Here is a 24,590-nt window from a genome sequence, read left to right on the forward strand (position 1 = left end):
AGTGGAAATCTCGTTATTTAAATTTTAATCAATTTTTCGTAGATTGTAAGGCTGAATCCCAACTTTGGGGATGTAGCGTCGGTCGCCATTTATTAGCAAGGCGCAGTATTCACATGACGTTTCCATAACAAGTTCCTTGTAGCGCTGTGCTGTATGATTGGGAGTTGCTGGCTTGGCGAATCCTTCGATTGTCAAGCAAGCCGCTCCCAGGTTCCGAAAAGTGGCTCCAGGGTACATGATGAGTTCATTATGGCTGTGAAGATTACTTGCCAATGACTTACATCAACTCACCAACATAACGGGAACCGAGAAGTCTCCCGTATTTGTTTCTCAATGCGATTGTGATTATCATACTCAGATGTAAAGATATAGGAGAGTCAGCCTGGATCGAAAACTAAAACGAAAAACCATTTAGTAAAGGGGAATATGAAAGCGCATAAGAAATAAAGAAGTCATGAATTGCCAGAAACACCAGGGGGTTTATAGCTCATATAATAATAAGCAGGGTACCTAAGGCTTTGAAACTTAAACAAGACTTATTTATAAATGCAACATATTTGATACCAGTTTTTGAGGTGGCATAACATATGTCAAGTTATCTGACGACCATCATAATTGAACGAAAATCAAGTGCTCCTTGAAGCTTGGATAGATTGTAAACAAGAAAATAAATACCTTCACTGTACATTGTATGATGATCAAAACAGAATAGACCGCCGCTTTGAAACCCATACCATCGTGTATGATGGTAACGTCTACGCCACCAGATTACCGATACTTTCTTGTCATGCAGGGCGTTTGGCCGAGACATTTGATAGGCTCCTGTGTCTCAATCGAGCTTCTAGTATTGGCAAGTCCCTAATACGACGGATTAACCATAATTGGCTATCATAAATTGCGTGACTCACTGTCTGTCTGGAGCACTCAACCAGAGGGCGTAGTCATAGGCTGACTCACATTCGGAGTTAAGCCCCGAACTCTGTGTTCTCTCGGATCCGAGCCCCGAGCTTCAACTATTAAGCCCAAGAGTTCCAAACACTCGAAAGCGAACCCAAGTCCTATACTCGACGTCTACAATCATGAGTGAACAACCAGTTGGTCCAATTACCCCCCCGGGTAGCGCGTCTGCACCCTCTCGTGGGTCCCTTGACGGACGCTACACTTCCCTTATCCCATTGGAACCCTCTCACGCCGATCCAAGCTACAAGCACCTCGGCGGCGAGGAAAACGGTCATCTTTGGACATATATGTTTGGAGGACCATACCTTGATCAGCAACAATGGAGAGAGGCTGTTGAAGGATTCAGCAAGTCCGAGGATCCATTATTCTATACTGTTCTCTCTGGGCCACGAAATGACCCCAAGTCTGAACCTGTTGGGCAAATGTCTTATCTCAACATCGTTCCAAGCCATAGAAGGATTGAAATTGGGAGCATCATCTTTGGGTCTCAGTTGAAACAGACACGTGCTGCTACTGAAGCCTTTTATCTGATTATCAAGCATGCCTTTGAGGATCTTGGTTATCTACGAGTCGAGTGGAAAGCCAATCATCTCAACAAGCCTAGTCTCGCAGCTGCTGAGCGACTGGGCTTTATTTTTGAGGGTATCTTCAGGTATTTATCGTAGATCCCATCCGGAGAACCCTTGCTAATGTGTTGATATAGAAAGCATATGGTTCTCAAAGGAAGGCGTCGAGATACTGCCTGGCTCAGCATTACTGACGAGGAGTGGCCTCTTGTTAAGAAGGCGTTTGAGGCTTGGCTCAGTGAAGACAACTTTGATACAAACGGAAAGCAGATCAAATCTTTGAAGGACATTAGACAAGGCTTGACAAAGGACTAAAGGAAGTCGGCACTTGCTTGACCAATGAAGCCGTGCTGAAATGACTGATTAGGAAGAACGTGGAATGTAATGACGGCAGAACTATGAATCTGATCTAGATATTGCCTTTTGCCGGACTCGAGACTTTGTATCTTTAAGGCTGATTTACATCATAGAATGTCGGCATGCGGATTCTAATGGCCGAGGCTTCATCGTAGGCCATTAAATTGTCCTCTTTCCTGTCTATTAATTCTCATACATTGCACTCACTATTCATTATCGAAGTCGCTCGAACTTAGCCACGCCTTCATTGAACCCACAACTCTGCCTATAGTTCTCGGCACATCGATACCAGTGTGTTAAGATCAATCTGGCGATTGGCGAATACCCAGTAAATACCATGGAGAGATCTATCTCACCGAGTGGCGAGAAGTTGATGGTTTCAAATCAATCAATCAAATACCATGCAGAGTGGCGGAAGCATCCACGTTACCCCGGCGCCTAGACCAAGATGAGCTTGCCGGTCGCTCTGTTCAGCGTAGCTCGAGCGCTGGATGAACTTGCCGTGCCGCGAACACTAAAGTGGAATAATTCCAAATACCAGGATCCTCGTGATTACTATTCACTAGTTTCACCTTGATTGCCACGTAAGTCTGAGCTTTGACACTGTTGATAGTGACATACGTGCTCGGACATCAGCGACATCACCTGTTCGTACGATTGAAACTTTTTCGTGGGATGCGCTTATTGAGTCCTATCAAGGGAATCTTTACCCGCAATTGAGAGTCTGGACCCTTTGTGCGACGTTGGACGAATAATATGCGAGTCTATTTCAGCCTTCCCGGAAAGGCGTTTGGCATTACAACCTATCATCATGTCACAGCCCCGCAAAGATGAGAAAGCCATTCGATTTAGTCTGGAATGCGTTGCCTCAAGTGTGAGAAATGTGGCTTTGCAACTTCGTGTAGTCCGAGGCTGGCTGCTTCTCAGGTGCCACAACAGATTTGGGGTCTCAGATGTAGGTAACGCTGGCGTTCTTGGTGATTGAAACTCGGACCGATATTCAATTCTCAGGGGCGGTCTTTACTACGACGGCCTGCAACTCCTGAAATCCTGTTCGAAGACATAAGTTATCACTGAAATATCATCATAAAATCAACTGCCGAGGCTCTGGACAAAAACAAAGCAACAGCAGGGTGATTTAAGACAAACGGGCGGCATTATCCGCTTAGACTAGACCACAACCAGACAAGAGCCATTCCGTATTCAACTACAGCAATTCCGGAATAACGCGACAAAGTTTTTCCTCTGCCCATCCTTGGATTCTTCGCGTCGCTCCCTGCCGATCTCCACACGTCAACTCCACACTAACATGGAGGACAACAGCTCGCATACAGTTCAGTATCGCTCTGCCTGCGCTGAGTGTCATCGCAGGAAGCAAAAGGTACGTCACAGCCCTTCAGAGATGACCTGCAGACCCTCTGGGGAACCTCTCGACCGCCCCGCGGGGCCTATGAAGTCACTGTACTCACTGCCAGCAGTGCAATCGAGAATGGCCTTGCAACCATTGCCAGAAGCGCAAGGTCGCAGATAAATGCCGCTTCATTCAGCCGACTACTGCGAGCTCACCGTCCGATGGGCTCACACCAAACAGCGATAAGAAGCGCTCGCGTAGTCGTGAGGATGACGTTGAACCCGACGACTCGGAGCCTGATGAGGATGACGACGACGTTGGGCTGGGAGCAATGGGCTACGCCGCTGGCCCTCTCTTTGAGTCACTGACTATTGATGCAAAGGTAAAGAAATTCACTTCATACTGATAAAAAAATGTCCCCTTAGTCGAATTATGTACTAAAATTCATCTTAGAAGGACAAGAAGCCTTTGGGCGAACTGACTTGGGTCCATCCCAGTACCTGTTCCCAGCTCAAGCATGCCCTCGATGTCTTGCCTGGACGCCCCCAAATGGGTAAATAGTGGCTCAAAGTAACCATATTTTCAAGAAATCGTTTACTGACGACCCGCCAGATGCTCTTGTTCAGAGCTTTTTCAACAACATGAATTATCACTACTACATCATCTATCCGCCAACTTTCCTCCAGGAATATCAACAATGGTGGGAGCGAAGGAATCGTAATCAGTCGCTCTCACTTCAATGGACTATCTTGCTCGTCATGGTCTGCGCGTGTGCCACGCAGCACCTAGATGTTGAGATAAAGCCCATTGTCGAAGTTGAGCTCTCCGAGCCTGCAGAAAAGCTCACAGTAGAATACCACAAAGCCGCTACGGAACTCGGAAGGGTGATTCCGGTGGGTCACTGCCATCTGCTGAATATTCAGTGGATGCTTCACTCAATCTACTGGTACAAGTCGGAAGCGAAATTCGTTGAGGCGTGGCATGTTATTGGTGCTGCTGTTCGAGAGGCACATGAATTAGGTGAGTACGTTCGACCTCCTGCGACATCAGTGATCTAACTCTTGCATTAGGTCTTCATCGGACTGCCATTGCCGAAGGGTTATCAGAATTTGAACGCGAGATGCGTCGGAGAGTATGGTGTATCTTGGATTGCTGGGATTGGTAAGTGAAAACACCAGAGTCAAGGTGCATGGTATGCTGACTCTTTTCAGGCAATTCGCTTCTGGCTTAGGTCGCCCGACGATCATTGACCACAGTGATATCAACGTAGAGCCACCGAGTCTCACCCTCGAGGACTTTTCTCCTTCACCACTTCTTCATATGAAACTTCAGTCAGAGCTGGTCACGCAACTCGCGCAGCGATGGGGTGCTCCCAAGAACATCACCTCAGCAAGCGATATTCAAGAGTACAAGTCCATGCTTGAGGACTGGATCCGACGTTTCCCTGCAGTTTATGATGTCGACAACCCTGACACGTCGAAGGATTACAAGTTTCCATGGATTGTCTACCACCGGTTCTATATCCATACGATGGCATATCTCATGATTCTCAACCCTATGCGAGCATTCATGGCGCAAATTTACACTAAAAACTCACCAGCGGATCTACTAGCAGTCCGAGAAGATGCAGTTTTCTATTCACTCAAGAATTTAGACACAACTACTCGGTGGGCTGATCATGCTTCCCATCGAGACGCCAGATTCCATTTTATCATCTTCTCTCTTTTCGATACAGCCGCTGTTCTCTCCACTGCCATTATCAAAGATCAGGACGACACAATCCCCAGAAAGGATGAGATTGTCGATTCAGTGGATACTGCAATCAGATTGTTGAAGCGTCTCAAGGCTCTATCGAAGACAGCAAAGACATCTCATGACATTCTTGTCAAGATGGTTCAGAAGATGCCCAGACGATCGCCACCGCCACGTGAGACTGTGAATCGCAAGAAACAACGAGTCGCTCCTGTTTCTCCAGCTGCTCCAGCCTCAAATACCAGTCATGATGTCGCCATCAAGCCTGAGGATGGATATCATCCGGCACAGGTGTCACAGGAAAGCTCGCCGAGCTATTACGCTAGTTCAGAAGGCGCGCCTTCAGGATCGACGCCGCAGAGCACTCACTCTTCTTATGACAACCATGAGAATACTGGTTATGTCATGAACAACCAAGTTCCCGCCGAAGGTTATGTGAAACCTCAGGTCGCTTACAACATGGGTGTCGCACCCGGCCACATGCCACCTCAGCAAGTCCCATCACCAAGCGCTGGTATCGATGGCATTGTCCAAGGGGGTCTTTATGGCATGCCACATGCTGATCATACCGGGGGTGGCATGGTTCCTCCAACATACGTTGATTATCATCCCCAGGATCTCAATATCGATTATGGTCTCGGCAACATCACCGATGTGGACCTCGGGGACTTTTCGCAGCTCTGGGACTGGAGGAGCCTTAACTTGGATTTTATCCAGAGCTCAACATAGCGCCTTTTCTTCTTTTCACTTCACATAGTTGGTGTACATAGAGACGACTTTACGTTCATTGATGAGGTAATCTGACCGAGTCTTGATTTTTCCCGCCGTCGTTGTAACTTGTTGGATTCGGTCTTTAATGGGTTGGTTAAAAATGCTATGCTTCTATTCTTTGGATGGCTCAGCTTTATATCTCTGGTCTTTTACTTAGCACGGGATCTTGGATGCTCGGCGTCGTTCTTTGTTGGATTAAGCCGAGGGGCAGCCAAGACTGAGATGATATTGTAGTGTAGCTAATACAGTCAAGGTTTGGAGGCAAACCAACTATACACTATAAAATATTCTTCTGCCAACATCTTATCTGGCCGCGAAGGGGATCACGTGTAGGCAATATATTAGATCAAGCTTCGCGTAACCCTAAAAGCCTAGCTAATCCAGAGATTAAAGGGCTGACAACAAAAGAAGAAAGAATAATGAAATAACGAAGTGGCCGTTAAGAATTGGGGGGTCTCAGAACTGACCAATACGTAAATCTTCCCCGCCACTGAACGTGCTGACTTCCATAAATGTTCTATCAGGGATAGGACCGTAGTACTGCAAAAACTGACCCGAATCACGATTTTGGGCACCGATAGTAGCATAGCTTCCCCCGAGGTGGATAGTATAGTATAAGAAGGTAATTGGGGTCAGCTGATCCGCTGAGACTACCATTTGAAAGTGATTTGGCTCAGTCCCATCTGGTGTGGTGAAAACACACCAATCTATGGTCAACATCCCTGGCTGGTTGGGAATATCCTCAATCTGATATGTAACCTCAGCCCCTGAACCTTCGGGGACTATCATGTCAGTCCAATAAGGAAAAATAGCCAGTGACTCAACATTTTCATCTGGTAAGGCCATATTGGAGATGGAATCGACCCCCAACGAATCTCTGAGTGTAACAAGTCCGTTGGGGCTGATATAGAGCATATCACTGGTTTCACCGTAGAGTGTTATCAGAAAAGGGAGCACGAGCCATTCGACACCATTGTCAGATGGCCTTTCGCCATCGAATAGTGTCAATGGTTTAGACAGGCCCTCTGGACACGCACGTGTGCCCGTCGCTTCAGAGCTTGTAGTGGTTGAAGTTGTGGTATCGGTAGTTGTCGTGAAGGTTGAGCTCGAGTCAAAAGATGAACCGGCATCCAATGGCAGATCTGATAGTGTGCTAGTATCAGTCTCGAAACTGTATGATGGGCCAGACGTGGTAGAAGAGTGAATAATAGAGCTTGCCGTGGAGGCAGTCCCAGAGCTAGTGCCAATTGTATTTTGAGCATCCATGGTAGTCGACGTGGCAGTTGTAGTGGGATCAAAGATAGAAGGTAGTTCTTGCGACGTTCCCGAGACATCTGTGGATAGTGCATCTGTGAGTAGGGTCTCCGCATTCGAGGTCCAGGAGCTCAGCCGAGATGTAAGTGGGATATCGGTGACAGGGGTTGAAATGTCTAACATAGAAGGTATTTGAGTGATAGCGGGGCGTGCTGGGTATTCAATAGATGAGGAGCTGTTGTAAAACCGGACAGAGCTCGTATACACAGGCTTGACCTGAGAAGTGAAGGTTGGGACATCTATAGCGGAAGAACCCCTCTGGATATCCTTTGTGGTCGGAGAAGCTACTGAGTTCAAGGGAGGTGTCGTTCCGGGCAGTGCTGATGTAGACTCTGCTAGCAGGGGCATACTGGTACGACGAGAAGAAGGATTCGAGGATATATCACCGTCTCGGCATTCGTCAACTAGAAGAAAACGAGTCAGCCTAGCATCAGTGGCACGAAAGGATGCCCATACCTCCAGTAATAGAAAGTCTTATAGGTTGACAACTCGGAGGTGATGCGGTGAAAGTGATATAGACTTGGCCGCTCCCAGCATCCTGACAGAAGCCTGCCTCACCGTTTGGTAAGACTGAGCTGAAAAATCGGAGGAATCCAGCCTCATCAGCAAAGGTTTCAGTAACAGCATCTCGAGGTAACGCTCCTGGATAGCCACGTAGCTCCTTGAAATCCTCACCGTTGTAGTATATGGGCAAGCTGCCGTCTAGCAAACGACCTTGCACAAAATTGAAGATAGTGGCAGCAGCACAGATCTCTGACTGGCTACCAACGAAACCGGTAACTGCCCTAACCTGGAGATCCCGTTTGGTGTCCAGCGACTCTGGAACGACGCGGAATATCACTGATCGACCACTGGCATCGGGGACTGAAGTTCCAGTTGTTGGACTTGGGACCGAAGTGGTAATAACTAGATCATCATGAACATGAAAGGTTGAGGGGATAGCTAGATCTGTTGGAAATGCCAGAGTTGCTCCAGAGGCCCCTGAGAAAACAGCTTCGTCAGCAGATGAAGCCGTAGGGCGAGTGTGACCATCTGATTTTGGGACCAGATAAGTTGATAGGTAGGTTATGCACCAAGATTCAGGCAACCTTTGGTCGTCTTGAAGAGCAATGGATGCACCAAAAAGAGTTGCAAGATAAAACAGGAACAAGCGAACAGGAGACATCATGAAGAATCAATGGGAACTCTGGGAAGACGAAAACCAGGGACTGAGCCAATACTGTGAATTTCTACGACTCTTAACTGCTCTACACTCAAATGTTCAGCTCAGCCCTGCATACACTCAGCCCATGAAGCATAAGACATCTGTTGGTTGCTGTGAATATCTCAAGACAATAAAAAAATTGGTGGCAAGCAACAACTGGACAATGTCTCAATCTAGTTAGTGAGGCGTTGGTCTAGAATATGAGTTTTGACATTAGATGTCATCGCGCCCACGTTAAGACAAGACATCAACCATCGTACTAAACTCACGTTAGCTAGTCACCAAGACTCCCTTGAGTTGCTCCCTTGCATACCATAGAGTAAACAACACAGAATCTTGGTACCAACAGAATCACTGGATTCCACGAGACAAAACACCGTAACGAATTTGGGCCTTTCAGTCAGCCACTGCCAAGCTATCCATGGGAACCGAAATTTAAAAGTAAGCGAGCACCAACAATGACCGCTAAGAGCAAATAGAGCATGGCGTCACGCGCTACACGGGTCACTATCATATTCTGGCATGAAACTATTCATGTCGCCGGTAAGCCACAGTCTTTAGGTAATTAGATGGACGTTGAGGTATGAAAGTAACATTTCCTCACTACTAGCATGAGGCTTTAATAAGCGCCAAGTCCCCTTTATGCCGTTCAAAACACTCTTTCTCTGCTTCTTTGCTCAGGCTGTGTGATTTCCAGCTGCAGTCATTCGTTTGGTGCATTTTTGCTCTTCGCCCTCGTTAATCATGTACTCCAAGTCACTCGTTTTCCCAGCGCTCTTCGCCGCTTTGGGAGTTGCTCAAGAAGATGTCCAGTATGAAACCCGCACAGCAACGATAACTCAATGCTTCACCCGCGATGGCCTTCGTCCTCCGGCTACAGTCACCGTGCCCGGCCCGACATGCGTGGTTCACGAGCCAGCTGTGACAGGAGAAGCCATCATTGTCGAAGTCCAAGCTCCCGACTGTCACTGCGGCTGCCCAACTTGTGTCCATACTCTTGAATACACTACCAACTACCCTGCTTTCTGCTCTACTGGTCTGTTTGAACAGGAGTATGTCATCACGGAGACATACAGTGGCATGGAGGCAAAGCCTACCAAGAACGAGCACGATCTTCCGTATGGATTCACGTGTGAGGTTCAGACGTGTACTACTTGTGGCCCCGAGCCTGTTACCGCGACCATCACGCACCCTGTTTCGGGTCATTACATGAATGAAGTCGCACCAACTGAAATGCCAATGGCAAAACCCGGCAAAGAGCAGCCCGGCAAAGAGCAGCCCGGCAAGGAGCAGCCCAAGGAGCAAGGAAACACTGCACCCAAGGTCACTGGAGACGACAATGGATTCCGATCAAGCGTCAAGCCTACTCCAGTCCCTAATTCCCCAGAGAGTGCATCTCCTGGTAAGTCCACTATGATTGATCTCGTGAAAGGTATCAAAACTAACGCCAGAACAGGAGAGTCCACCGATCACCCTGTTATTGTATCTGGCGCCATGAGTCAACACTTGGGGCTGGCTGGTGCTGGTATTGCATTCTTTGCTCTTATTCAATTCTTGTTCCTATGATCTTTCTCTTGAATGTTCAGTAATGAAATTTAGTCTGATGACATTTACTCTTACATTTTTCGAAGTCGTGAGCCAAGATATCTTTGGTCGATAGAATAATTTCACTATTTTGGGTCTGCAAACTCAATTACATTTCTCATCGATATCGGAGTCTGAGTGACGCAAAGTGCAACCTTGGCCTTCTAAACAGAGTAAAGATTGTCAAGGCCCAGATTATAGGCATCGACGTAATGTTAATGCTACAGGCGGTAACCGCGGCTATACCGGGCAAGATGCTCCATTTGACAGTGGGACATCTCCATAATAAAAAGACTCTATCACAAAGAAAAGTTATGTACCGACTCACGTGCGATCAAGATGGCCAAGGAACTATGCAAGTGTTGGCGCATGCAATGATAATGTTGGGTGAGATCAATTAATCCTTGCAATACAGAACCGTTATGTCGTATCGCCTTGACCTGTCACAGTCTCAAACAGACCAATGAGATGGACTTTTCTCGGGGAGTTGAGCCTCAGCTCTCACCAATCCCTGTCCGCGGGCCTGGATCGAGGCCAAGGAGCAAAAGTTCCGGTGGGTTGCATCTCGAGAGACAATGAACCAAGACCGTCAGCATCGATGTGATATCATTATTCTACTGTCGATTCTGAACGTCCAGCTTAAATTAATCGCTGTTCCAAGCAACTGTCGACCTCTGTTCCCCTTTTTCAGTGGTCGCACGTGATAACGCATAGTGAAATTCCCAGTGGCCCAGGTGACCTCTCGTCCCCACCCAAAAACTCACCGCCCGGCCGAGTCCCGACTGGGCGAGCTAGCACTAAGGTTTGGTTTAGAATTGGTTCCCATCGTTTTTGATCCAGGTCAGGTCTTGTCAAGACTGTACCAACACACGACTTTGTTGGAGCATTTGCTTCGGCTTCAGCCTCAGCCTCCCACCGAAAAGTCACGAGGGGGCTTTTGTTTTAATTCTCCCTTCCTTTCTTCCCCTCCTCTTCTAGAACAATGTCCGACGAAGACGTTGATGTCCTCGGCCCAGACGGCCAGCCCCCAGCTCGAGTCGACCGCGATCGAAGAGCTCCGCGCTTCAGCTGGACTCCCGCATACGAAGCAACCTTCTTCCGAAGTCTCTGCGAGAGCGTCCAGCTTGGTCTCCGCGAAAACTCCTCCTTCAAAGCAGAGGCCTGGGAGCGCGCTGCTCTGGCTCTGCAGGAGAGTCATGGCGCCTATCCGGCTAAGAGCCACCTGATCAACAAGAGTGACAACGCGAGAAAACGGTTTCGGTTATGGAGAGGCCTTCGTGAGGACCCCGAATTTGTTTATAATCCGGTCAAGAGAACGGTCACTGCTACGGAGGAGGCGTGGACTGCCCATATCGAGGTAAACATTCCTTGCACCATGACGATGCAATGAACGGGAATTGCCATCACGCGAACGACGAGGCCCGGCTGCTATAGCCTCGCGCATACAAAACGACTGTGTCAAGCACATGCTGACTCGCAAATAGAGAGAACCGCTTTCTAGGGCGTTGCGCGGCCGACCCTTTGATCACGAAGACTTTATGGAAGTTCTTTATCCAGACGTCATCGGCTCGGGTGGCGCTCCCAAACGTATAATGAAACCACGGAGACGAACAGACGGCCCCATGACCGATGACCCTGATATGCCGGGGACCGGTATACTCAATTTGACAAGCGATCCTCCTCCTCCTCGACCTCCTGGCCTCGAGAGCCCGAATTCGCGACCAATGTTGACTCAAACTCCCACTACATCCTCCACTGGGTCGGCGACTCAGCCACGACCGACGTCTACTACAATTCCTCCACGCGGACCACCTACTGTAGCAAATGCTAATGCTCTTACCCCGCCCGACGAGACTATCACACAAAGCCGCAAGCGACAGCTGCCTACTACAAGCACCCCGAACATGTTCGAGTCAACGCCACCTGCTACTACTATTCCTATGGGTCAGTCGGCCCCTGAATCTCCTGGCAAGCGTCGCCGTACTTCGTCCAACGACGGTTCTCGTGCTCTGTCAGCGTCCGTTCTCAACTCCTCCATGCTGCCTTTGGCTGTGCGTGATGGCCCGAGTGCTGCTTCTCCTTCCCAGGCGGATAGCCAGAACACCAACGGGCCCGTTATGGAGGAGATTGTCGAGGCTGTACGATCTCGAAATACTCTACGCTGGCAAGAGGAAGCGCTGGACATATTCTTCCGTGACTTTGCAGACGAAGATCTCGATCTGCAGGTCAAGATCTCTGAGGGCGTGCTCATCAATGAGTGCAAAGCTATGGTGTTTTGCAAGATGCCCAGCCGCGTGCGACAGCATTGGGTAAAGCGTTTTAAGGAAACTCCCCTCCGGCAGTAGTATGTCGAGCCTTGAGACTTGTCTCTCAGGCATCTATAGACCGATGCCTGTGAAAGCATCAAGGATGGGGGCGGTGGACCATGAACCTCGAGGCATCAACACCAAACACAACAATCTAAGGAAACAAAAGACACATATCCATAGCAATCAGGGCAGGAGTGATAACAAAAGAAATCCAAGAGAGTATGGTCTGGCGCTTATTGGGTCGTGTTGAAGATACCAAGGGTTACGGATATGATAGCACGGCGTTCTATTTGGGCAAAAACATCTATCTGTTTTCTTGCTTTTTGTTTCTGTTTTTTTCCATATTTGTGGCGTTGCATTTGACGGGACATTTGCCTACGAACGGGTGATAGTTATGTGAAAGGACGGGATTGTTAGGGGTTATGGAGCTGGTGGTGGGTTGATGAAGCGTGCTTTGCCATGTCTTTTTTTGTTGATACCTAATATATATAATTCTCACCTCTCGCTACTCCATGTCCATGATAGAAGACGAGTCTAGACGTTTTGGGGCTTCATCAAGATTGGGGGTGGCCTTGTAGGAACGATGAAGTTGATAGGGGGTTCATCTATCGACACTCTTCCATCGTCTACAATGTGAATATAATATACGTAGGCTCAAGAACTATTCCGAAGTACCACTCAAACATTACTTTATACAAAAGTTGCACTTTCTACACATCTACCTTGAGGTTGTTTCTTGAACCAAGAACATTGGCTTTCGAACCATAACTCATGATATCAATCGATGCCACCTACCTCTCCCTCCATCTTCACAACACATTCGGCTTATCCCATTAACATAATTATTTTCTATCTATCCATTATTTTGTCCCGTAGTAATTAGTTCTTTTAGATCCCATGCACCTTATTTTTCTTCCTATAGATCATGATACTCAGCCCAGGTTCGACTCCTCCTCCAAAACCCCCTTGGCTCTTAAAATGGGTCCCAACTCCTTCAACCTCACAGGCTTCGTCAAGAACAAATCCAATCCGCTGACAGTAGCCTCTCTCTGCGCCTCTTCAGAAGCCAGCCCTGTCAAAGCAAGTATCAGAGCAGGCCTCAACCCCTGTTGTGACTCAAAAGCACGAATCCTCCTCGTTGCTTCAAACCCATCCATGACCGGCATCGAAATATCCATCAAGATACAACTATACCGTCCAGGGTCTGCCTCATAGGCTGTGACAGCTTCTAAACCGTCTGAAGCTGTTTGATATGGCTGTTTGAGCTTCTTCATGTATGAGGAGAGGATCTTGAGGTTGATAAAATTGTCGTCAACGAGAAGGAACTCGGATGCTCTGAAATAGCCTTTTGGCTGCGTTGGAGTTTCATCTTCGCTCGCGGGGAAGGGTGAGCTTGGGTTTGTTAGTGAAGGAGCAGTGCTGGTGACGATGCTCAAAGATTCGGGCTCTGTTGATGCTGATGTTGGAGATTGGGGAGATGTTTGCATGACTGTCCAGCGATACAAGGCTAGTGAACATGCTTTGGCAAGCTTTCGAGGACCGAGTCTTGATTTATGGTTAGCCTAGAGCACGGCATATGGTGCATCATGGAATGTTACTTACGGCTGTGAGATGAACTCGAAAACTCCGGGGCGTGGTATTGTCTTTGTGCCAGTCGCATACTGATGGGCAGTAACAGCATTGGCACACAGCACAATGTTTGGAATATCCGGGACTGCCTCCTGCGGAACACTGGGTCTTTCAAACCCCTCCTCAGACCAAATTGCGAGATCTGCCATGAAGCAAGGTGTCTCCGAGGTGGTGTTGACCTGCATGTTTAACCATTCCTTGCACAAATCTTGCACAAGTTGGTCAGGGGATTCAATCGTTCTTTGTGCGGAACCGCCTCCTGCAACGGAGTCTTTGTTGAAATCAACCAGTCTGACCCGAAGCCCTCGAAGCTTTTCTGTCTGCGCGTCGAACTCTTCTTCTCGTTGCCGAATCTCACAGACATTGTGATGGCAGTTGTCACCAAGCTTCATCGGTAGTCTCACTGTTACTGTAGTACCGACGCCAACTCGGCTGTCGACAGAGATGTGACCTCCAAACTGTGCAGTTATCTGCTTTACGAAACTAAGTCCAAGACCTGTGCCAGGGGACAAGTGATTCTCTTGCGAGAACGGTTTGAACAAACCGTTTTGCAGAAAGTCCTCGCTAATGCCTACACCTGTGTCAGAGACTTTAATGGTTACCCAGCAGTCATTATCATCAGCACCAAAAGCGCTGGTCTGTTCTAAAGAGACCTTGATGATTCCACATTGCGTGTACTTGAGCGAGTTGCCGAACAGATTCATGATAATTCGACGCACGGGACCTGGCTGGGTGTAGAAACCCCACGATGGTCGTGAGTCGATGACCAGGAAAACGTCGACGTCTCCGATCTTCGTTGACAGATTCCCTGTCTTCTTCGATGGAGCTTGAAGCTCCTCCAGGGCTTGCATGGTGTCCATTCGGCGGATAGATGTGTGGCCAGGTCGTCGAGGTGTTTGGCTAGATGACTGGGCAAGGGAGACCTGTTGAAAATTGAATCCGGCGTAGACACTCTCTAGAACCTCTTCAGCCAGAACATCTAGCTGCACAACCTTCCTTGACGGCTTCGAGGCTATGCTAACGGACGAGGATCTGTTGATACCACTTCCGTCTGCCTGGGTCTCTCGAGTTGCTTCTTGAGGTAAAGCCTTGTTAACCTTGGAATATTCAAGTAAATGGTCTATCGTATCGGACAGTGTTCGGCAGCATGTTTCGATGATCCTAACAATGTTTTGTTGTGGAATAGTCAGTTCTGTATCGTTAAGCAACTCAACGCTCAGAACAGCACCATGAAGCGGTGATCTCAACTCATGAGACAGTGACCCAAGGGCATCAGTCTTGGCCTTGTCGGCAGCTAGGGTTTCCAGTTTGAAAGCCTCGGCCGCTGCGAGCATACCAAGAGCTCTGAGATAACTCAAGTCGAGGTCGATTGTGAAGGTACGCTTGATATTGTAAGTGTGAATAAAGCCACCAGCAGACCATCGTTTCTTCCTCAGGTCCCAGACAGGAACGAATGCAATGCTTCGAGCACCAGGGAACGTTTCGAGGAGAATATTTGCTTCTCTCTGCTGAACTCGAAACCTGTGGTCTTGTCTGTTATGTAAGTTTCCCCAGTCATTGTTGTTTTGTTGATGACGAGTCGAATCATCAGGCAGTTCTTCTTGGAGTAGATTTCCATCGGTGTCGTAGTTGAACACATGGCCTCTGGGGTATTGTCGAATCATCCTGGCGAGAAGAGCTTGTGGGAGAGCAATACGAGCTGCCTCATGCTCGGAAGAGCCGAGTGCCTGACAAGAGGGTCTTAGGCGTTCATCAGAAGAGACAGTTGTGTAGGCATCCTCACTCTCATTGTAACTGAATGTTGAAGGTCTTCGAGTCGCCAGGTCCTCGTCTATCCATTCTGTGGAAGAGCCTGCACTTGAAAATTCCAGCATGTCTGCATTGAGGAACAAACACCCATCAGTCTCAATAGAATCCTTGACGATTGAGGCTGCTTTTGAGAAGATTTGCTTTGGAGTTTCGAGGAGCTGGCTTGGGTCATGGGCAAACTTCGATCTGGCCTGAGGAGCGCACACGATAACATCTTTGGTGTGAAGAGCGTTTTTCGTTTGGGAGTCGGCTGTGGCAATCGAGTTTCTGACACTCATTCCTCCCAAAGCTTGCTGCAAGTCGTCGATTCTTGGCCTTGTATAACTGGCAATACCGTCACCTCTCGTCTCATGCTCTGCATACTCTCGTCCGGTAGAGGAGACTTGGCTCAGAGGTGCTGTGTTCCCCTCAACAAAACTTGTCAAACCCCAGCTCTTTCTTTCGCTCCTTCGTTGGTGGCTTCTCAGGCTGATGGTCTCGAGATGTTCTGTCACGGCTCTTGAAAGCTCTCTCATAAGTCTTGAATGTCTATCCTCCCATGGCAACGAAGGTTCGGTATGGATTACGCAGATAACTCCAATATTGACACCTCGATCTGTGCGAATTGGAACTGCAGCGTAAAATCTTGCGGCGCCTCCAGGTCGACAGTACGGTTTAGTTGAGTACTCGGGATCGAGAGTAACATCATCAACTACAATGACGGGCAAGTCGTGGTTGACCCTTGGTCCAGATTCATCTGATTGAATTTCATCGGAGCATAACGTGCTTTCACAAGCACTATGTGATCGCGGGATTGCAGTTCCACAATGCCAAAGAGTTTCCGGGTGACCGTCCGGTCCCAAGCTTGGAATCAATGGGGTTATCGATGAAGCTTCCGCGATGATATACTGATGAGTCTGATCAAACAATGAGATCATTGCGCGCGCTGCACCAGTTTGAGAAGCTGCTAGACGAGCCAGAGCCGTCAATATGACATCGGGACACGTGGAGAGCTCATTGCTCGGAACAGGCAATCCAGTATCGTTGAAGCGCACATTGGTGAAAAGCGAGTCGTCGTACCTACTTAGATCTCAGTAACATAACTCAATGTTTCTAGGATGAAATTGCCTCGTTACCTGAACGTCTCGCGCTCCCGAGTAGCCTCAGAAACGATGCTTTTCTTGGGCACCTTTACACGAGCTGGACTGGCCATTCTCAGCAGTGCGTGCACATTCGAAAAGAATCTTCAACGGTATCTCCCAACGGTCATTCTCACCATTTGTAAAAGACGGAAGAAGAGCATTGAAGGTTGGGTTCCTTGGGCTTGCCCCTAGAGGCGAAACGCCGAGGACCGGGAGGTAGAGTTTAGCTAGGGTGAGTCTAGAGTCTAGAGTCTAGACTCGGCGATTATGCTAGAATCGCCACAAAGCGGCGATCGACAAATCTGCGGTTGAGCTGGGGACGCGAGTCTCAGTCCAAGTGGAGAATCATGTCATAGTCACCCCCTTTAGTTCATGTCTTCAGCTTTGGATTGGTGGCTGCTCCTCCGTTTAGAAAGCCACGATACGGGCTGTTGATTGAAACAGGTTCACCCGTCTGTGCTGCCGTTTCCACCGATCAGATGACTACCGTTTCTAGAATCTTTTCGTATAACAACAAATAATTACTGTTATCCTCGCGGTTAGCCTATGGGTTTGGCGTTGACATATAACTACCGCCTGAGAAGAAACTGAGATCAGATCCCTGTCCAGTGGCTGTGGCTGTGGCTCACTCCGTAGAAACGGATTGCCACGCTATTTGGCTTTGTGTGTACCGAGTACAACATACGAAATTATGTTTGCATGACTGCGTAACAGAGCATAGACACCCCTATCACCATGTAATCGACTCTCTCGCAGGCTTCTGTCAACGGCATTGCCTCTGTTAACCAGTTCGACAAGATCAAACACCTTTCGTCCATTTGAATGTGTGTCACGTGAAACTGGTAGCTTCCGATGTTTTAGACTGAACCTCGGTTGAGCTTTTGCATCATTGATCGGCATCTCTCCTATGGCTGAAGGAAGCCTATTCTAACCTCATATATCGCAAAAGTGCAAGCTCGGATTTCTCGTTCAGACCTAACTTCCACTGAGATCACAATGGCTCTTCAATTCTCCCTATCTCAGGCTTCTCTAGCAGCAGCCATCCTAGGTTCAACTTACGGAACCTACCTGGCTCTATCTCCTCCCAATCACAGCGAACATTCAGCACCATCAACGGGCGACTCAGTTCGGTGGCTGTTTTTGACGACAAAGCATGCCACAAAGGTCGTCTTGGCCCCTCTTGGGCTGCTATCACTGCACACTGCTAGCCTGGCTTTGCGCCACCCCAATATCCCTCGATCTCTTATTCATCATGGAATTGAAAATGGGCTCAATCCAGACCTGGTTACATGGTCTGCTGCAACTACGATTCCTCTAGCTCTAATCCTCTGTGCCGGTATTCCTCTACGTTTGGTACCGTATGCATCACTGGGCAAAAACTTCACATTTGCTCTGAAAGAGCCAGATCGACTGAAAACTACCGGTATTTATCAATATCTCCAACACCCAAGTTATACTGGGTTTGCTATTCTTATGATATCCAACGTGGCGCTGCTTGGTAGACTGGATGGTGTTTTGAGCTGCTGGGTTCCTCCCAATATCTATGAGACCTTCTGTTCCTGGGCTATAAGATTGCTTCCTTTCACTATATCAGGTATCATGTTTGGAGTGTGGACCAGAGTATCTGAAGAGGAGAAGATGCTCAAGGGGGCCTTCGGGAAGGAGTGGGAAAGTTGGCATGCACGAACAGCTCGCTTTATTCCTTTTATTCTTTAGTTAATTTATATCCTTCATAAGTCAAAGTGCCGACAAGAATGACCTTGGCTTCATACTATGCTTGACCGCGGAATGTGTAAATTTTCATTTGACGCTCTCATAAGGAAATAGAGAAGATCTCCGACAAGACGCCATAGTGATAAATAGAGTGAATAATGGTTTTTCGTGTATAGATGCAGTATGTTCTTAAAACGACAAGATCACAAGATATATGTAACTTGGAACAAGAAACTAAATAGTCGAATAAATCAATACTAAACTCTGTCCAATCCAACATTTGCTTCAAATTACAACTGTATGTTCTGCAACTCTTTTTCCCAGAGTTCACCGATGCCATTCAGATGAGCCATAAGATCGTCCGTTCGTTGCTCTCTCAGCAAGGAAGTTATCTCAGAATGAACGTTAGAAAGCCCCGGCCAATGCTACGCCTTTCAGGTCATTTCGTGGAAAGCTGTAAGTGGTCGTTGATTCACCTCAGCATGATCCTCTGCCATTCTTTCCACCTTGATGACAGTTGCGTGCTAGTTACCCAAAAACACAGCATTCTCATTGCTCCTCTTCGTACTTATGATGGCCGTCTCCGGTGCTCTCACATCCTAGAAACTTCGGCATGCGTTGCAGCCGGGGACGCTGAATGATAGTCCCGTCGTTATGGGAAGCCTGAGCTGGTCGTACAAGCTGAGTATCATGGCTTTCTCGGGTTTCTTGAGCGTCAAATCTTTCTTCCTCCTTACAGAATCTCGAAATCTCGCATGTCATCTGAAAATGACAGTGGTTCTTGGCAACCATGTGATGTTGAATCCCTTCCAACGTGCGGCGTTGCTTGCCGCAAAATATACATTCGTAGCAGTCGAATACGATGCTACGAAGGCGTCTTACAAAAGATATAGCAATGTCCTGACTTTTCTGGGTTGGGATGGTGAAACCATGGCATGCCTTCATGTGAGCCATATTATTGTCAAAGTTCGAGCTCGTGTGGCGGCAAAAGAGGCAGAGTTCTTCGTTAAATTCTGGAGTCTCTACCTCACAGACCTCTGACCAATCTCCTGTACTTTCTTCCGACGGCTCATCCCATGATTCCTTGACTCGATCCCAGTTTTCCATAGCTTTGTCCATGACATAACGAGGAATAGATGGGCCACTATGTCGAATTTGGATCTTGAAAACACTAAAGGTTGGTTAGCGTATGTAATATAGCGAGGAGAAGATATAGAACTTACTGTTATTTAGACTTTGAGTGCTCCCGGTGCTCCTCAAAAGTATTGAAGTTGATGCAGCATGTGCTGCACCAAGGCTTGCCAAGTTGCATGTTGGGAGAATGGTGAAGACTTGGAGTTACAAGTTCGGGTTGTTCTTTGGAGATGTCTCTTTATTTTAGAAACAAAAGGGTACAGAGAACAAAGAAAAAAGAATAAGAACAGTAGTTGTCCAAATTGTCTATGGTACACTTGACTTGGGTTTGGGGTTTCCTGAGAGATTATAAAGGAAGAAGGAATTTCTCAGCTCAGATGTTCAAAGAGTGCCTCTTATAGTCACTCCTGAAACCTTTGACTACGACATGAACTCGTTTAAATTTTTAGAAAGTCGATCAACATCATCTTGTGGTCAGGCCAAGACAATAAGTCATGAACATCAAGATGGCTCCGAACAGCACGGGTATCAGGAGCCAACGAGAGGAGCAGAGCAGGAGAGCTAACTTTTACTGACAGATCACAACTTTAAGTTTAAAAATAAAACGGTCAGATGTTCTACCAAGCTGCTCAGCATGATAGGCTACTGTTATGAAACGTAAACCTTATGATGTTTAAGAGAAACTATACTAAAGGCAAAATGTGAGATGCTTCAATGGAACAAACTTAGTTCTGTCTAACTTTTATAACATATCACCGTTCCCTCAGTACCTTGAGTATCGCAGTGGCCAATTCTGCGTTTTTCGTGAATAAGTCCAACTCATGCTCCGGGTACCCAGATTGAATAGCAATCACGGCGTCCAACTTTGGAACTACGTAAATAGACTGGCCATACATACCAATCGCCGCAAACGCACCATCGTCTCCCATTTTATACTCCTTGCCCCCCCTGCCTGTCGTCCACCAACCACTTTCGTAGCCAAAGTTGGAGACAAAGTTATCCGGTTGAAGAGCTCTGGCCCCAACACTGTTCTTAGCATCAGAAATGTCTTGGAACCAACCAGGTGGTACATTGGGGCCTTTCCCTTCGTCTCTGAAACTTTCGAGAATGAAACATCCGAAGCGTGCCATATCTGTCAAAGTTATCGACAGACCTCCGTGACCGTCCACGTGTCCTGCGCCTGTTGTTCGTATGTACCCATCGTATTGCATTCCAGCAGGATCCCATATCGTGCGCGAGATGTATTCATTCAGAGGCTCTCCAGTTGCACGTGAGATCGCCGTCGACAGCACATAATAGTTTGGGTTGTAGTAGTGAAACTCTTCCCAAGGCTCAGCCACTTTCCTCGACGTCTTGAGCCAGTTGATAACAGCTTCGGGGTCCGTTTGGGGATACAGCTCAGTGGCATACATGGGATTCGGCACATCTGCGGGTCGCTCTTCTTCTGATTGTTCAACTACCCCTGAAGACATGCTGGATAGAGCAAGAAGTGGCACGTCTGCCCAAGCAGTTCCTTTCAGTTCTTCGACATGGCGAGATACTGAGTCGTCAACAGATAGTTTTCCTTCTTGTTGCGCAATGGCCAGAGCTGTGGCAACAAACGACTTCGTGACTGACTGAACGTCGTTACGAGATGCTTGAGAGTTTCCGTGCCTGTATTCTTCGAGTTTTATGGCTCCATTCTGAACGACAACGCAGCCAGTCAATCCATACCGGCGCATGAAATTGTTGAGATCGATCCCAGAGTTTTCTTTGATAGCTTCAGCTGTATTTAAAGAAGTATCTCGAGTAAGGCGTCTGAGATATGAGCCATGTCTGACTTGCGTTGTTCGGTTCTGGAAGGTTTCTTCGCGGAGCCGATAGAGAAGCGGAGTGTACGCTGGATCAGCCGGGTGAATAGATGATAAGCTGAATTTCCCAATATGATCACTCAAATGTGGCAAGTCTCCCATCTTGATTGTAAGTCTTCAAACTTCGATAAGTCTAATAGAGGAAGCTCAGTATTGTTGTTACTGAGATTTTCAGGTTTGGCTATTTTGAGGTCGGGTCGCATCCGAAGCTACATAACGGAGATGGGTACCGGGATTAATAAGAGGTTCATCAGACCTCCAATCATGATTTATCATTAGCTTTTGTGGTGTCCACTCAAAGTGCCTGTTATCGGCAGACTCGGCCGAGCCAAACCGGCTATTTTCCTCCGAACTCTGAAGTTGGCATCTAATGCTCCAACCTGTGATAGTACGAGGACTTTGAATTTAGTTTGCTAGTAATCTTCTTGTATGCAATTACTAAGTTCGACTATGTTGCGCTGCATCCATGGGGGTACACTTATACAAATCTCAAAAGATTAGCCTTGCAATATTACGACGATCACGTCAACTCCATTTGCAATGCTGTGCTAGAAAGAGTGATCGGATACGTCAAAGGATCTCCAGGATATCTGTAATATTACTTGAGCTAACCCCCACTCTTGATTGAAAACACGGCATTGATGGTTATATAATCCTCATGTTGGGGTAAGGGAGCGGGATCACTTCTGACTCCGACACTATCAATTCATTCTCTGTAAACAACTCATCATGCTAGAAGTCCATTGCTCTGGCACGCCTTATGAGGTAAAGAACTTCATTCTTGGAATATCCTAATCTAAGCTAAGAGACTGACTTAATATTCAAATACAGATCGGCCATCGACATGGCACAGCTGCGAAAGATAGGGTTGTTGGGTCCATCGCCTTTTACAAAGATCTTTTCCAAGAATCATGCGCCATGAACTGGGAAGCAGTGCGTCAAGAGGCTCAACAATACATCCAACCTCTGCGGAAACTATCTCCACGCTATGTTGAGGAGCTCCAAGGCTTAGCAGACGGCGCTGGCTTCGAGCTAGTTGATATCGTTGCTCTCAATGTTCGAACAGAGATCACATTTGGCTTATATACCCGAGTCCCGAGTGCACCTATCCAGACCGATGGCTGCACGAGTGCTGCGTATCGTCAGCCTAACGGGGAGGTTCTCCTTGCGCAGAACTGGGATTGGCAGCCTGAACAGGCACGTAATCTCTTCATCTGTCATATCTCCCAGCCTGGGACAGATATACCCGATATCTCCATGGTGACTGAAGGGGGTGTAATTGGCAAGATTGGCATCAACTCCTCTGGTGTAGGAACCTGTCTAAACGCTATCCGAGCTCGGGGCGTTGATAACACCAAACTTCCCATCCATCTCGCCCTGCGAACAGCTTTAGAGTCGCATTCGGCTCGCGAAGCAGCCGATAAGCTTTATGAACTGGGTACGGCTGGAAGTGGTCATATTCTCGTGTCAGATCCTTCTGAAGCTATAGGCTTAGAATGCACCAGCATAGGGATTAAAGAGATCAACTTTGACGGCAACGGATCACTTATTCATACGAACCATCTACTACTTGACCATCCCGGAGTAGATGAGCCCGGCTGGATACCAGATTCTACGGACCGCATCAAGCGCATCGCCCAGCTTCTTGATGAGAGATTGGCGAGTTTGACCATCGACCATTCTTCATTCTTTGACTTCTTCAAAGATGAGCAAGGGTATCCAACAGCGATCAACCGCGATCAATTCTCACCCGGAAACGGCAAAGCAACACTCTTCACCATTAACATGGACTTGGCCAAGAGAAAAGCGATTGTGACTATGGGGAGGCCGACGAATTGGACTGAGAGAATTGAACTATTACCAGGCTTAGCTTAGGCGGAAGAGCATACTTATAAGCCTTTTAATCGAAATGAAGGAAAAACATTATTATTTCCCTATTTTCATCTCTGAAAAGTAGTTAAAGTCATCTCATGAGACCACATTCAGTTCTGAACCTTGTAAAACTGCGGCATTATAAGATAAAGGTTGTGGCTAACTTTAACTGAAAACGCCGATGCATTCCTGCCATGAAACAGCGAGAGCTTATGGGCATAGAGTTTATTAAGAGGAACTTATAAAAAGCGCATAAGATTAAAATCATTAAAAAAAAAAAAGATATCTAAAACTTTCTGATCTAAGTCTTGCCCCCTCACTCCAGGTGGATGCCAGGAGGATGCAGGGTAGCCTGCTTTGGACTGTCTTAGACGGTGTGTCATTAATCCGTTCCGCGAGATCTGGCCTTATCATGTATCCGAACACCTAGAAATCATGATGAAAGTTGTCGTTGCATTGCTCGACACCTCAAGCTTATTCCCTGAAGTCCGTCGCCATGGTAAGCTAGATTGAACAAACTTCCAACTGTATATCCGCTGACGCCAAACTTAGAACATCGCCTACAACTCCGCCTTGCGGCAAAGCAAGTCTCTCCGCGCAGAGCTCTCCAACCTCAACAGCAAACCTCAAGCATCTCCCTCCGAAATTGGCAACGTGTCCGCCTCAATCGCTTCCTTCACCAAGACCCTCGATGAATACCAATCCCTCGCCCGTCAGGAGATCGTTCCCAAGAAGCAAGAAGAGGGCTTTGAGCGAGTAAAGAGGTTCCGCGAAGATCTCTCTGACTTTCGAACTCAAGTCGATTCGCTGAAGAAAGTTCGTGATGATGCCCAACACCAGGCCAATCGCACAGAACTTCTTGGCCGAAGACCGTATAATGCTACACCCGAGAACCCTTATGCGAACGCTACAACCACAAACACGCACTCTGCGTTCCAGCCTCGACACCCACCTCAAGCCAGCGCCTTGACAACCGGCTCACCAGACGAGATGCGCGAGGCACACGCATTCAGGGAGCAGAACTTCTTCGCAAACACAAATCAAGCGTTAGATGACTACATTGCGCGCGGACAGGCTGTACTGGGCGATCTAGGCCAACAGCGGGAGATGCTCAAGAGCACCCAGAAGCGACTCTACAACGTCGCCAACACCCTTGGCGTAAGCGGCGATACGATCCGTATGGTAGAACGACGGGCAAAGGAGGACAAATGGATCTTCTTTGCGGGCGTCTTGATATTCTTCCTGTTTTGTTGGCTGGTGCTCCATTTCTTGCGGTAGAAAAGAAACCGAACTG

At 47.7% G+C, this 24,590-nt stretch overlaps 11 protein-coding genes across 11 annotated transcripts; 7 read left to right on the forward strand and 4 right to left on the reverse strand.

Moving 5' to 3' along the window:
- Positions 1-1,079: 1,079 nt before the first annotated feature.
- On the forward strand, positions 1,080-1,841 carry FPRO_08347 (uncharacterized protein; the record flags this gene model as incomplete). Its single annotated transcript, XM_031222005.1, has 2 exons — positions 1,080-1,612; positions 1,664-1,841. 2 exons carry the CDS (start codon positions 1,080-1,082, stop codon positions 1,839-1,841), a joined length of 711 nt encoding a protein of 236 aa, XP_031087507.1.
- Positions 1,842-3,192: 1,351 nt separating this feature from the next.
- Positions 3,193-5,715, forward strand: FPRO_08348 (uncharacterized protein; the record flags this gene model as incomplete). The annotated part of the gene is made up of 6 exons (XM_031222006.1): positions 3,193-3,264; positions 3,362-3,616; positions 3,688-3,787; positions 3,847-4,254; positions 4,305-4,395; positions 4,446-5,715. 6 exons carry the CDS (start codon positions 3,193-3,195, stop codon positions 5,713-5,715), a joined length of 2,196 nt encoding a protein of 731 aa, XP_031087508.1.
- A 498-nt stretch (positions 5,716-6,213) lies between these two features.
- Positions 6,214-8,236, reverse strand: FPRO_08349 (uncharacterized protein; the record flags this gene model as incomplete). The annotated part of the gene is made up of 2 exons (XM_031222007.1): positions 6,214-7,475; positions 7,528-8,236. The coding sequence occupies 2 exons, from the start codon at positions 8,234-8,236 to the stop codon at positions 6,214-6,216; spliced, it is 1,971 nt and encodes a 656-aa protein (XP_031087509.1).
- Positions 8,237-9,019: 783 nt separating this feature from the next.
- FPRO_08350 (uncharacterized protein) lies at positions 9,020-9,841 on the forward strand (the record flags this gene model as incomplete). The annotated part of the gene is made up of 2 exons (XM_031222008.1): positions 9,020-9,677; positions 9,732-9,841. The coding sequence occupies 2 exons, from the start codon at positions 9,020-9,022 to the stop codon at positions 9,839-9,841; spliced, it is 768 nt and encodes a 255-aa protein (XP_031087510.1).
- Positions 9,842-10,841: 1,000 nt separating this feature from the next.
- FPRO_08351 (uncharacterized protein) lies at positions 10,842-12,204 on the forward strand (the record flags this gene model as incomplete). Its single annotated transcript, XM_031222009.1, has 2 exons — positions 10,842-11,216; positions 11,344-12,204. 2 exons carry the CDS (start codon positions 10,842-10,844, stop codon positions 12,202-12,204), a joined length of 1,236 nt encoding a protein of 411 aa, XP_031087511.1.
- An 896-nt stretch (positions 12,205-13,100) lies between these two features.
- FPRO_08352 (uncharacterized protein) lies at positions 13,101-16,798 on the reverse strand (the record flags this gene model as incomplete). Its single annotated transcript, XM_031222010.1, has 3 exons — positions 13,101-13,713; positions 13,771-16,665; positions 16,722-16,798. 3 exons carry the CDS (start codon positions 16,796-16,798, stop codon positions 13,101-13,103), a joined length of 3,585 nt encoding a protein of 1,194 aa, XP_031087512.1.
- Positions 16,799-17,723: 925 nt separating this feature from the next.
- On the forward strand, positions 17,724-18,443 carry FPRO_08353 (uncharacterized protein; the record flags this gene model as incomplete). Its single annotated transcript, XM_031222011.1, has 1 exon — positions 17,724-18,443. One exon carries the CDS (start codon positions 17,724-17,726, stop codon positions 18,441-18,443), a length of 720 nt encoding a protein of 239 aa, XP_031087513.1.
- A 546-nt stretch (positions 18,444-18,989) lies between these two features.
- Positions 18,990-19,752, reverse strand: FPRO_08354 (uncharacterized protein; the record flags this gene model as incomplete). The annotated part of the gene is made up of 2 exons (XM_031222012.1): positions 18,990-19,611; positions 19,676-19,752. The coding sequence occupies 2 exons, from the start codon at positions 19,750-19,752 to the stop codon at positions 18,990-18,992; spliced, it is 699 nt and encodes a 232-aa protein (XP_031087514.1).
- A 574-nt stretch (positions 19,753-20,326) lies between these two features.
- Positions 20,327-21,526, reverse strand: FPRO_08355 (uncharacterized protein; the record flags this gene model as incomplete). Its single annotated transcript, XM_031222013.1, has 1 exon — positions 20,327-21,526. One exon carries the CDS (start codon positions 21,524-21,526, stop codon positions 20,327-20,329), a length of 1,200 nt encoding a protein of 399 aa, XP_031087515.1.
- Positions 21,527-22,153: 627 nt separating this feature from the next.
- Positions 22,154-23,299, forward strand: FPRO_08356 (uncharacterized protein; the record flags this gene model as incomplete). Its single annotated transcript, XM_031222016.1, has 2 exons — positions 22,154-22,189; positions 22,256-23,299. The coding sequence occupies 2 exons, from the start codon at positions 22,154-22,156 to the stop codon at positions 23,297-23,299; spliced, it is 1,080 nt and encodes a 359-aa protein (XP_031087516.1).
- Positions 23,300-23,792: 493 nt separating this feature from the next.
- Positions 23,793-24,574, forward strand: FPRO_08357 (uncharacterized protein; the record flags this gene model as incomplete). The annotated part of the gene is made up of 2 exons (XM_031222017.1): positions 23,793-23,795; positions 23,849-24,574. The coding sequence occupies 2 exons, from the start codon at positions 23,793-23,795 to the stop codon at positions 24,572-24,574; spliced, it is 729 nt and encodes a 242-aa protein (XP_031087517.1).
- Positions 24,575-24,590: the final 16 nt, after the last annotated feature.

The sequence above is a fragment of the Fusarium proliferatum genome, assembly GCF_900067095.1.
Source record: "Fusarium proliferatum ET1 genome assembly, contig: FPRO_scaffold011, whole genome shotgun sequence".
Lineage (NCBI taxonomy): Eukaryota > Fungi > Ascomycota > Sordariomycetes > Hypocreales > Nectriaceae > Fusarium > Fusarium proliferatum.